The sequence below is a fragment of the Gobio gobio genome, assembly GCF_949357685.1.
Source record: "Gobio gobio genome assembly, chromosome: 15".
Taxonomy (NCBI): domain Eukaryota; kingdom Metazoa; phylum Chordata; class Actinopteri; order Cypriniformes; family Gobionidae; genus Gobio; species Gobio gobio.
Genome location: NC_137108.1, coordinates 52,671,960 through 52,685,470, shown reverse-complemented (window position 1 = coordinate 52,685,470; position 13,511 = coordinate 52,671,960). Strand labels below are relative to the sequence as shown.

Sequence of the window (13,511 nt, the reverse complement as noted above, 5' to 3'; positions counted from 1 at the left end):
AGCGCGTGTGTGTGTGTGTGAGAGAGCGCGTGTGTGTGTGTGAGAGAGCGCGTGTGTGTGTGTGAGAGAGCGCGTGTGTGTGTGTGAGAGAGCGCGTGTGTGTGTGTGAGAGAGCGCGTGTGTGTGTGTGAGAGAGCGCGTGTGTGTGTGTGAGAGAGCGCGTGTGTGTGAGAGAGCGCGTGTGTGTGAGAGAGCGCGCGCGTGTGAGAGAGCGCGCGCGTGTGAGAGAGCGCGCGCGTGTGAGAGAGCGCGCGTGTGTGAGCGCGCGTGTGTGAGCGCGCGTGTGTGAGAGCGCGTGTGTGAGAGCGCGTGTGTGTGTGTGAGAGAGCGCGTGTGTGTGTGTGAGAGAGCGCGTGTGTGTGTGTGAGAGAGCGCGTGTGTGTGTGTGAGAGAGCGCGTGTGTGTGTGTGTGAGAGAGCGCGTGTGTGTGTGTGTGAGAGAGCGCGTGTGTGTGTGTGAGAGAGCGCGTGTGTGTGTGTGAGAGAGCGCGTGTGTGTGTGTGAGAGAGCGCGTGTGTGTGTGTGAGAGAGCGCGTGTGTGTGTGTGAGAGAGCGCGTGTGTGTGTGTGAGAGAGCGCGTGTGTGTGTGTGAGAGAGCGCGTGTGTGTGTGTGAGAGAGCGCGTGTGTGTGTGTGTGAGAGAGCGCGTGTGTGTGTGTGTGAGAGAGCGCGTGTGTGTGTGTGTGTGAGAGAGCGCGTGTGTGTGTGTGAGAGAGCGCGTGTGTGTGAGAGAGCGCGTGTGTGTGAGAGAGCGCGTGTGTGTGAGAGAGCGCGTGTGTGTGAGAGAGCGCGTGTGTGTGAGAGAGCGCGTGTGTGTGAGAGAGCGCGTGTGTGTGAGAGAGCGCGTGTGTGTGAGAGAGCGCGTGTGTGTGAGAGAGCGCGTGTGTGTGAGAGAGCGCGTGTGTGTGAGAGAGCGCGTGTGTGTGAGAGAGCGCGTGTGTGTGAGAGAGCGCGTGTGTGTGAGAGAGCGCGTGTGTGTGAGAGAGCGCGTGTGTGAGAGAGCGCGTGTGTGAGAGAGCGCGTGTGTGAGAGAGCGCGTGTGTGAGAGAGCGCGTGTGTGAGAGAGCGCGTGTGTGAGAGAGCGCGTGTGTGTGAGAGAGAGCGCGTGTGTGAGAGAGAGCGCGTGTGTGAGAGAGCGCGCGTGTGTGAGAGAGCGCGCGTGTGTGAGAGAGCACGCGTGTGTGAGAGAGCACGCGTGTGTGAGAGAGCACGTGTGTGTGAGAGAGCGTGTGTGAGAGAGCGCGTGTGTGTGAGAGAGCGCGTGTGTGTGAGGGCGCGTGTGTGTGTGAGAGAGCGTGTGTGTGTGAGAGAGCGTGTGTGTGTGAGAGAGCGTGTGTGTGTGTGAGAGAGCGTGTGTGTGTGTGAGAGAGCGTGTGTGTGTGTGTGTGAGAGAGAGCGTGTGAGCGTGTGTGTGAGAGAGCGTGTGTGTGTGAGAGAGCGTGTGTGTGTGAGAGAGCGTGTGTGTGTGAGAGAGCGTGTGTGTGTGAGAGAGCGTGTGTGTGTGAGAGAGCGTGTGTGTGTGAGAGAGCGTGTGTGTGTGAGAGAGCGTGTGTGTGTGAGAGAGCGTGTGTGTGTGAGAGAGCGTGTGTGTGTGAGAGAGAGCGTGTGAGCGTGTGTGTGTGAGAGAGCGTGTGAGCGTGTGTGTGTGAGAGAGCGTGTGTGTGTGAGAGAGAGCGTGTGAGCGTGTGTGTGAGAGAGCGTGTGTGTGTGTGAGAGCGTGTGTGTGTGAGAGAGCGTGTGAGCGTGTGTGTGAGAGAGCGTGTGAGCGTGTGTGTGAGAGAGCGTGTGAGAGCGTGTGAGCGTGTGTGTGAGAGAGAGCGTGTGAGCGTGTGTGTGAGAGAGCGTGTGTGTGTGTGTGAGAGCGTGTGTGTGAGAGAGCGTGTGAGAGCGTGTGAGCGTGTGTGTGTGTGAGAGCGTGTGAGCGTGTGTGTGAGAGAGCGTGTGTGTGTGAGAGAGCGTGTGTGTGTGAGAGAGCGTGTGTGTGTGAGAGAGCGTGTGTGTGTGTGAGAGAGCGTGTGTGTGTGAGAGAGCGTGTGTGTGTGAGAGAGCGTGTGTGTGTGAGAGAGCGTGTGTGTGTGAGAGAGCGTGTGTGTGTGAGAGAGCGTGTGTGTGTGAGAGAGCGTGTGTGTGTGTGAGAGAGCGTGTGTGTGTGTGTGAGAGAGAGCGTGTGAGCGTGTGTGTGTGAGAGAGCGTGTGTGTGTGAGAGAGCGTGTGTGTGTGAGAGAGCGTGTGAGAGAGCGTGTGTGTGTGAGAGAGCGTGTGTGTGTGAGAGAGCGTGTGAGCGTGTGTGTGAGAGAGCGTGTGTGTGTGAGAGAGCGTGTGTGTGTGAGAGAGCGTGTGTGTGTGTGTGAGAGAGCGTGTGTGTGTGAGAGAGCGTGTGTGTGTGAGAGAGCGTGTGTGTGTGAGAGAGCGTGTGTGTGTGAGAGAGCGTGTGTGTGTGTGAGAGAGCGTGTGTGTGTGTGAGAGAGCGTGTGTGTGTGAGAGAGCGTGTGTGTGTGAGAGAGCGTGTGTGTGTGAGAGAGCGTGTGTGTGTGAGAGAGCGTGTGTGTGTGAGAGAGCGTGTGTGTGTGAGAGAGCGTGTGTGTGTGTGAGAGAGCGTGTGTGTGTGAGAGAGCGTGTGTGTGTGAGAGAGCGTGTGTGTGTGAGAGAGCGTGTGTGTGTGAGAGAGCGTGTGTGTGTGAGAGAGCGTGTGTGTGTGAGAGAGCGTGTGTGTGTGAGAGAGCGTGTGTGTGTGTGTGAGAGAGAGCGTGTGAGCGTGTGTGTGAGAGAGCATGTGTGTGTGAGAGAGCGTGTGTGTGTGAGAGAGCGTGTGTGTGTGAGAGAGCGTGTGAGAGAGCGTGTGAGAGAGTGTGTGTGTGTGAGAGAGCGTGTGAGCGTGTGTGTGAGAGAGCGTGTGTGTGTGTGTGAGAGCTAGGGGTGCACCGATCCGACTTTTTCAGTCCCGATACCGATCCGATATATTGTTGAATTAATAATAAACTGTATATCTTCCACCTTATACCTTCCTTGAAGAGACTAAAGGCACCAGACTTTACTAACTAAACATAACTAAGACAAAATAACAGATGTATGTAAGGTGTTGAATTCTTATTTATTTAAAAAACAATTGTGCATTCAAATCTAAAATAGAATGTAATCAAACTTCTTTAAATAAATAAAATGTAGCAGTGGAAACAAAAAACAGTGTATTGGTCAAACATACAATAGTAATCTGACAGTTACCAAACATTTTTTAAACTACAGATAATTGTTTTGGTATATAATCATATCAATATTAAAAAGTAGCATTACAAATTAACAAATAGTCTAATTTTCTACCATATGCAATTTAATAAAAATTTTCAGCTAGCTAATAACAACTTTGTTCTGGTTTCACCTCACTCCAGATTAAATGATTGTAGGCTAGGCCTATTTATTTTACTACACATTGTCAACAGAAATAAGATGAAATACTGTTGATAATTAAAAATAATTCTTACTACCCACTCTTGCTAAAATGGGTAAGCACACTTGTGTTCTCATTTCAGTTGCGTTCTGAGTAAATTAATAAACTGAGTTCATGAGTTCAGTGTTGGACAGATCAGTTGTTCTGGCCAGTCGTTAAAATGATTCGGTTCAAAGGAGTCATTAGGTCACGAATCGGACATTAGCAGACGCGTTGTGTGCGAATCCCGTCTGTTAGAACATCGCGAAAGATGTCAACACACAGAAAACACTTCATAACTGGATATAATTTGTCTCCCGCTTATTGAAAGTATGCTTTATGTCAGCTGGTCAGAGAAGAGTCAATGTTTTTTGAGCGCAATTCACACCCAGTGATAATTCAAGGACAAAATTGTCCGAATGTGTCACGTGCAACATGGTTTCGGTCTTCCGAGCTTTTGATTTGGATTAATATGTGAAATATGAGAGCGAACACTGATTATTTTGAAGACCCAGAGAGCGCGCGCGGGGGAGGAGCTCTCAGATCGGTCTCTCTGTCACTCAGTCACAAGCGCAGCATCTGTTCTACATCACTCGTAAATCACAATAACTCATCAAATTAGGCTTTGGCCGTCAAAAAAATGTCAATGCAGGAAAGACCCTGACTTTGCAGTAATACCCTCGAAACAGCGACGAACTAGTTGGCGTGGCAAGCGTGAAATATCTCCTCCACACAGCCGAGTCTCTTCTAGCATGCGACACACGTGAAGCTGACGAATGACGTAGGTTCTGCTGCGACGGAAAAAAAAACACCTGGATCGGCTTGTGGATCTGTTCATTTTTCCGATCCCCGATCCAGCTATTTTGTCAGTATCGCGGCCGATATCCGATCCTAATATCGGATCGGTGCACCCCTAGTGAGAGCGTGTGTGTGTGAGAGAGAGCGTGTGAGCGTGTGTGTGAGAGCGCGTGTGTGTGTGAGAGAGCGTGTGAGCGTGTGTGAGAGAGAGCGTGTGAGCGTGTGTGTGAGAGAGCGTGTGTGTGTGTGAGAGCGTGTGTGTGTGAGAGAGAGCGTGTGAGCGTGTGTGTGTGAGAGCGTGTGTGTGTGAGAGAGCGTGTGTGTGTGAGAGCGTGTGTGTGTGAGAGAGAGCGTGTGTGTGTGTGAGAGCGTGTGTGTGAGAGAGCGCGTGTGTGAGAGAGCGTGTGTGTGAGAGAGCGTGTGTGTGTGAGAGCGTGTGTGTGAGAGAGAGCGTGTGTGTGAGAGAGAGCGTGTGTGTGTGAGAGAGAGCGTGTGTGTGTGAGAGAGAGCGTGTGTGTGTGAGAGAGAGCGTGTGTGTGTGTGAGAGCGTGTGTGTGAGAGAGCGCGTGTGTGAGAGAGCGCGTGTGTGAGAGAGCGCGTGTGTGAGAGAGCGTGTGTGTGTGAGAGCGTGTGTGTGAGAGAGCGTGTGTGTGTGAGAGCGTGTGTGTGTGAGAGAGCGTGTGTGTGTGTGAGAGCGTGTGTGTGAGAGAGCGTGTGTGTGTGTGTGAGCGTGTGTGTGAGAGAGCGTGTGTGTGTGAGAGAGCGTGTGAGCGTGTGTGTGAGAGAGCGTGTGTGTGTGAGAGAGCGTGTGTGTGTGAGAGAGAGCGTGTGTGTGTGTGAGAGCGTGTGTGTGAGAGAGAGCGTGTGTGTGTGTGAGAGCGTGTGTGTGAGAGAGCGCGTGTGTGAGAGAGCGTGTGTGTGTGAGAGCGTGTGTGTGAGAGAGCGTGTGTGTGTGAGAGCGTGTGTGTGTGAGAGCGTGTGTGTGAGAGAGAGCGTGTGTGTGAGAGAGCGTGTGTGTGTGAGAGAGAGCGTGTGTGTGTGTGAGAGCGTGTGTGTGAGAGAGCGTGTGTGTGAGCGTGTGTGTGAGAGAGCGTGTGTGTGTGAGAGAGCGTGTGAGCGTGTGTGAGAGAGAGCGTGTGTGTGTGAGAGAGAGCGTGTGAGCGTGTGTGTGAGAGAGCGTGTGTGTGAGAGAGCGTGTGTGTGAGAGAGCGTGTGTGTGAGAGAGCGTGTGTGTGAGAGAGCGTGTGTGTGAGAGAGCGTGTGTGTGAGAGAGCGTGTGAGCGTGTGTGTGAGAGCGTGTGTGTGAGAGAGCGTGTGTGTGAGAGAGCGTGTGTGTGAGAGAGCGTGTGTGTGAGAGAGCGTGTGTGTGAGAGAGCGTGTGTGTGAGAGAGCGTGTGTGTGAGAGAGCGTGTGTGTGAGAGAGCGTGTGTGTGAGAGAGCGTGTGTGTGAGAGAGCGTGTGTGTGAGAGAGCGTGTGTGTGAGAGAGCGTGTGTGTGAGAGAGCGTGTGTGTGAGAGAGCGTGTGTGTGAGAGAGCGTGTGTGTGAGAGAGCGTGTGTGTGAGAGAGCGTGTGTGTGAGAGAGCGTGTGTGTGAGAGAGTGTGTGTGTGAGAGAGCGCGCGTGTGTGTGTGTGTGTGTGAGAGAGAGCGTGTGTGTGTGTGAGAGAGCGTGTGTGTGAGAGAGCGCGTGTGTGTGAGTGCGCGTGTGTGAGAGAGTGTGTGTGTGAGAGAGCGTGTGTGTGAGAGAGCGTGTGTGTGAGAGCGCGTGTGTGAGAGAGCGTGTGTGTGAGAGAGCGTGTGTGTGAGAGAGTGTGTGTGTGAGAGAGCGCGCGTGTGTGTGTGTGTGTGTTCCCCCTTTAAATCACACACGTTGGGAAGTTTTAATTTTGCATTGTTGTTAATAAAAGTACAATTTCCAAACAGAGAAAGAACAGAACTGTAAATATTGCTCCTGAAATGCTAATAACGCTCAAACCGGCAAAATAAAGATAATAATAGGACACAGGCATGAACACAATTCAGATGAAGTTCTCCAAATTAAAAGTGTCATTAATATTGATTGAGATCAGATCATCTGTAATTATTATGAGTCATAACTTCATGTGTGTTTGGCACAGGCTGTGCAATAATAAATCATCTGAGCGCAGACGAGACGAGAACTGGGACTATAGCTCTCAAACAAAGCCACACACACACACACACACACACACTGAAGCGGATCGGAGAGATGAGGGTCCAGACTGCAGCAAAACCACAGCCAATGAGAGGAGAGCTTTATCCTGATACAACAGCGCCCTCTTCTGGCCACACTGAATAATGCCTTCACATCAGCTCACACACACACACACACACACACACACACACACACACACACACACACACACACAGTGCAATCAAGAGTCCGACTGCATTACTGATGATGATTGGAGGGTTTGGTCCAGATCCACTACTCACTCTCTACTCAAAGCTCAGCCTTTATGATGGGCGAGTAGCTTTAGCATTAGCATTGAACAGCCGTTCTGATGCTAGCTCTGGCTTTAGCACGTTTGAACCATGACAGGGTTTCAGATCATGATTAACTCCGACTGCTTCAATAACCCACTCAAGCCCAGTGTATAGTTGCTAATAAGTATATTTTATTGACTATATATATATATAAATATTTATTAGGGCTGTCAAAAGATAAATCGCGATTACTCGCATCCAAAATAAAAGTTTGTGTTTACATAATATATGTGTGTGTGTGCTCTGTTAATTATTATTTATGTATAAATACACACACAAGCATGTATATATTTAAGAAAAAAATATTTTATATATAAAACATTTATATTTATATATATTATAGATTATATAAATGTATATACATGCAAATATTTCTTAAATACATGAAAGTGTGTGTATTTATATATAAATAATAATTAACAGAGTACACACACATATATTATGTAAACACAAACTTTTATTTTGGATGCGATTAATCGCGATTATCTTTTGACAGCCCTAATATATATATATATATAAATAATCGTGAATGTCTCTAGAATCATCCAAACAAAACAATTCTTACAACAGATCTATCGTTTTTCGCAGACTTTTATTTTGTAATGGGGAATACGTGTTAACAGGTTAATAAATCAACATATTTGGTCTTTAGTGCTTTTTACCTGCGCCCCATTTTTGTGGAATTCTTTGAAAACGATTTACACAAATGAAAATGTCTGCAGCTCTTAAACCCTATGGTCTATATTCATAAACCTGGACTTATTTTAAACTAGACACTTGAAATATTGCTACCCAAGAGTCATAATAACTCAAAGTAATATGGGAACAGAGTAATATACATGTAAATATACATGTAAGTGACTCACGTTTTTTGTTTTTTGTTTTTGTTTTTCACTTAGGGAAAAAAATATTATAATTTAATGTTAAGAGCCTGAAAATAACTTAAATATAAAACTGAATGTCTAATCATGTCATGATTCAAATATGAGGATGATTCTCTCAGTAATGTAGCTTCTGTGAGCTTTTATGTCAAGAAAAGTCTAGGCGTCATTTCAAAAAGGCCATTTATTTCAGAACATTTGCTATTGTAAAGAGTAGTTTTTCATTCAAATAAATCTGCAATAAACAGCAATAAACTACTAATTATAATGGATAAACAGTTACTGAAAAACTAAAGCAACTATTTACAGAGATTACAAAGTGTAAAAAACTCATTTAGCTGATGGGAAGCGTCAGTGAGAGACTGCGCGCTCCACTGCAGTTGCGCCATGGAGAACGTGCAGCCAGCGCACAAACAGTATTCACCAAAGCCTACTTACGTAAACTGCGCAAGATAATGCCTTTTGATTGGTTACTAAGTCCATCAATCAAACCTTTGTTGGAAAGGCATTGGCTGGGCACCGAGTGCCTTTATCCAACGAAAACCATGGGCGCAATGATTGACAGCTCACCAAGCCTGTAAGGCACTTCCTCTATATGATGCATCCCAGAAGAGTCTCTGATTGAAGGAGAGAGACGAGGGAGGGTTTAAAATACGTGGGAGAAGCCATTCTAGCAGGGGGAGTTTGCCAGACACGGAATAGAATCGATATTTCATTGAAAATGGACATGATTGATCACGCTAACTCAAAACTCTCTTGCAAACAACGAAGGATTTTTAGTTTTTTCCCTATTTTTTCGTTGTTTTGGATTAAAAAGTGGGATGCATTTTGAAGAATGGACTCTTACACAGAGATGTATGCGGGTGTTTATTGGATTCGTCCGATCTGATCTGAACGACAGGAGATGAAAGATGAGTATCGCTAATATTATGCTAATGTTTACATGGACGGTCCTTTAGCGTTTCATTTAACCCTTTCCTCTCTGGTGTATTTATTGCAAAAACAAGGTCAGAACATGAATCTTGAGTGTTTTAGCTTTCAAATGATGCATAGTTTGTGATAGTTGATTGAATATTTTGTATAAAACAAAAGTAAATAAAAGTACAGACACGCCCACTTCCGTCAACCCCCCCGCCCACGAACCGGTGCGGGTTAAGAAGTTAATAAATCAAGATATTTGGTCTTTAGTGCTTTTTGCTTTCATAATATCCCACCTTTAATAACCCTTTAACTGACATCTCTACTGTACAGACCTTCATTCGATAGGGAAAAATATCATATTTTATGATATTATGTCTTGTAAGGGCCAAATATTGAGGATCCTTCATCCGTTCGGATGCGTTTTATTCTAATCGGTCAAAGACCCGAATTCTCTTTATGACTATAGCTTATGATTATAATGTGGAAATTCAGACAAGTTATGAGATTACATTATTATATGAAATCACCTACTACAGTCAGCCTTTGAATACTATGGGACTATTTGTTTATTTTTGTTATATAGATGTAATTTTTTCATCATTATATTTATTTATTTTCATTTAACTTTTAGACTCACTTATTTAATGGCTGCACTTTGTTCTGCTGTGTTCCTCCACTTTAAGATAAATGTATTTGTTGTCTGTTGTATTTTCATATTCAACAGATTATAAGAGACGCAGCTTTTTTGAGTTTGATTGAATGTTCTTCGACTTTTATACACAATACATTTGTTTATGAATAAAGATTGATCTGCTGAAAGCAGTTATTTTGAGTTAGATGCCAAATGTTTTCTTCCTAGTCAAATTTGACATTGAAGGGCTGCATACGACATATTAATAACTATAGTTGCCGCACATTCAAATACGATTTTCAAGAAAAAAAAAAAAGTAAAACCTGGGGAAAATAAATGCAGAACATTAGATCAACTTCGTCCAACCGTTTATTTGCGCAAAACTTTTGCGATATCAACCCTCTACACCAGTGTTGGGAAACGCATTACAAATAACTTGAGTTACGTAATCAGATTACTTTTCCAAGTAACTCATTACTTTTCAAATTTACAACAAAATATCAGAGTTACTTTCACATTTATTTGACATATGTTGAGAAAAATCGAGAGTAAGTCAAATGCAAAAGCTCAAATATATAAATGTTAAATAAAACAAATATTGTTATGCATGTAATCTACCTTTATTGACTAATGTCTTGCTGCTAACCTTTGATTATTCAGTTAAATCATGAGCGAATATTACTCGATTTTTTGGGTTTTATTGGTAAAACTTTTTTCTCCTGCGTCCGATTCTACATTATCCAGAATGGCAGCACATTTTTACCTCAGCCTGAGGCTTATCATTTCAATTTTGGTATGAAGAGTAGGGCTGCGAAATATATCGAAATATCGCAAATGTACATATCGCAATATGCATATCACAAGGGCACGCAATATCTGAATGATTTTAATAGGCTACTTCAACATTGTGAAAAGTGTATGTTAACGTAAGTTACGTTGTACGTAAGTGTACTGAGCACACGACTGATACTCATGTGACTTGCTTGACGTTAAAAAGAGTTATTAAACGCAATAACTTGCGAAAAAACAACTCCTTGCAGACTCGCACTGTCTGACACACACTTTTTTCGTGTCTTCTTACACACTCAAACTGTCAAATACACAGTTATGTCGAAATGTCTGTCTTGAGTCGGTTATGCTTTAAGTGACCGCTATCAGTTGGGGTTAAGAAATAGATTTTACACACTTATTGTATCGCATATATCGAATATCGCATTTTTCTTCAATATCGCACAGCCCTAATGAAGAGGTCTTTACATTTGCACAAAAATAGAACTTTTTTAGCTATTAAAAAAACAAGCCCTGCCCAGGTGAGAAAAAGTAACGCAACATTACTTTTCTTAAAAAGTAACTCAGTTACTTTTTAAGGGAGTAACGCAATATTGTAATGCATTACTTTTCAAAGTAACTTCCCCAACACTGCTCTACACATCTTGGCAAGAGAATCGCCATTGGCCAGTAATAATTTTGTTTAGTCGCCAGACTGATACACTTTACTTTATTTTATATATTCCACTAAATGTATCAATATCTTTGTAAAATGCCACAGCTTTTTAAATATCTGAGCGTTAACATCAGTCAGCCAGCATTAGACTGTGTTATGATATGATAATCAAGCACTATTTAATGATAGACCTTTAGTAATTAGAGCTAAAACTGTTGGTAAGCATGTGTGAATGCACATCATTTAACTGAACTGTGGACTGGTGGTGCTGATTAAGATATTGTTGGTGTTTCTGTAAAAAGAAAGTATTATTTTAATAATATAATCTACTACTAATAGGGCTGCAACAAACGATTATTTTAATAATCGATTAATATAACGATTAATCGACTAATCGTCTATTGTTGTCATTGGAATCGACGACTAATCTGTAAATTTTGAACGATTCTTCAGCTTTTTCAGTTAGTGAAAACATTGAGTTATACATATTCTAACTATAATATATAAAAAAGAAAGTCACTTCAGCTTTTGAAATGGTTGTTTTAATGAACTTTGAGCCAAGTTCTCAGAACTCAAATCACACAAACGCTCTCCAAGCATTGTTTAAATATTCTGTTCGCTTTCAATTCAACAAAGTAATAATAAAAAACAAAAATTAGCTGCATTACAGACAACAACAAAAAGAAAAACATGTTTGAATGTGAACATCTCTTGGCCGCAGTATTAAGAGTAAAACAATAATAGGACACAAAGAATAGTAAAAATATGAATCTGCAAATGACATCGCAGACAAAAATACATAATATTAATCTCTTACATGACAACTGAGCTGACAGATTCTCATTCACCTTTTAATTAACAATATGAAGAAGTGACTGATATTCTTCCTAACATCGCCCTCTGGTGAGTCTTCATCAAAATACAGGCGAGTGATGAGACTTTAATACCTAATAGTGTTAATAATAAATAAATAAATAAATAAACTCCAAGCTCCATCACACTTTATTCTATGCTAAATAAATCACCACATTACTGTAATTATATTATTACTGTTAATATTATCACAATTATTAGTAGTATTGCATTCTCTAATAAAGAGATTTACCGTAGCGGTCGAATCGCGATATTGAAGTCGCTTACACACACAATTTTTTATTAATTTTATTTGACAATGTCGACTATTATTTTAAACCAGTCATTTTAGAAATACTTTATAAATGTTCTCTTTGTTTTCATTCAGAGAATCACGTTTCACTTGTATTAAATTTTTATTTTTATTTGAAATGTCACGTTCTCTGTGTGTAAGTATTAATAATAACAACATGAAGGAAATAATACGATAGAATATGCAGTGAAATACTTTACATGTTACACATTTAAAGCTCCACTGTGTGATATTTTCCCCCATCTAGTGGTGAACTTGTGTATGACCATCCAGTGAATATTAGTTTCTGTTCCTCTCGATTTCGTTTTAACTCCTACGGTGGCTGATTTAGTCCAAGATTAACATGGCTTCCAGTTCGCCCTCGTCCACATTTGTCACGGAGCCATCGAGTGTTAAAACGCCAAAGGCCAAGCTTGAATTTACGGCAATGTCCCTCTTTGGCTAATGTACTTTCAAGATGGAGGATCAACATGGCGACCCGCATTCGAACCCTCACCCGTATGTGTTTACAATGGCATATTATAAACTTACGAGAATACTTTATTACTTGAAAGAAGTAAATATACATTAATGAGCACATATATTTGAAGTGTTTTTAGCTAAGAATAAACTAAAAAAGTTACACAGTGTAGCTTTAATATAGTTTTATAATAATAAAAACAGTTGTAGTTGAAGTAACAGTAAACTATAGTGTCCATTAACATTAAATCTCCTCAGACTTTGTGTCAGTATTATTTGTAACATGAATGTGAAGGAAATAATACTAACAATTTTTAAAGAAATATTTAAAATGACTTTTTTATTTGAATATATGCAATGTATTCCTTTGATCAGATAAAAACTGTTCTTTTGAAAAAAAGAAAAAAATAGTAATAATCATAAAGATCGCGTGACTATGGCTGTTTAAGCCCCGCCCCTAAACCCGGGCCTGTGGCGGCGGGCCTGAAACTGCGGTTCTGCAGCTCGCAAACTTTTGACCGGTAGTTTTGTCCTCATTTATCACAGAGAAACATGTCCAAATGTACAGTATAAGATACGACATACTCTGAAATACACCATGGCAGTGAAATTACTTTAGTTTCAATACTACAGCACAACTATAAACACACACACACAGTCTCCAGCGCGCTTCCTGTTCGAGTAACCGCCGCCACACACACACACACACACACACACACACACACCCGCTTCATCAACACTCACCAGCCCGTCGATCTGGATCTGTTTGACCGGGGACTCCAGCGGACTGGACGCCGAAGCGACGGATTCTTTGCGGCTCGCCATAATCAGGAGAAGAGGAATAATCGAAGCACGTGTGCGAAGGATCTTCCGGAGCGATGCCACCACTTCCTGTGCGAAGACTCTTCAAAATAAGAGTCGCGGGTTAAAGGGGTAGTTCACCCAAAAATCTCCATTGCTGCGTCCCAATTCGCCTACTTACACTACGACCTAAAAGTATGTACTATTTTTGTGAAGAAAAAGCACTTTTGAGTGTGTAGCAGAAGAGTAGGCACGCTTTGGCACTACTTCGTCATCTTTAACGGACTCGTTACCGTTTAAACTGCCCTGTCAATCATCATCAAAGTTCAAATCCTCCACATTCAGTTTAATTTCTTACGATATCTGAGAGAAATATAGTCACACGTTGATCTGCCATTCGTGGGTCTTTAATGTAGAGACTTTCCTCATGTGTTTGCAGTTTAAATATAATGATGTATTTAAAATAGGGCTGTTAAAAGATTAAT

At 43.1% G+C, this 13,511-nt stretch overlaps 1 protein-coding gene across 1 annotated transcript in view; it reads right to left on the bottom strand.

Moving 5' to 3' along the window:
* Nucleotides 1-13,127, bottom strand: part of eif3ha (eukaryotic translation initiation factor 3, subunit H, a) — a 107,933-nt gene extending 94,806 nt beyond the window's left edge. Inside the window, exon 1 of the mRNA XM_079836417.1 lies at nt 12,970-13,127. Coding sequence (XP_079692543.1) covers nt 12,970-13,050 — 81 coding nt within the window. The 5' untranslated portion in view covers nt 13,051-13,127. The remainder of the gene's footprint in view (nt 1-12,969) is intronic.
* Between the last annotated feature and the right edge of the window lie 384 nt (nt 13,128-13,511).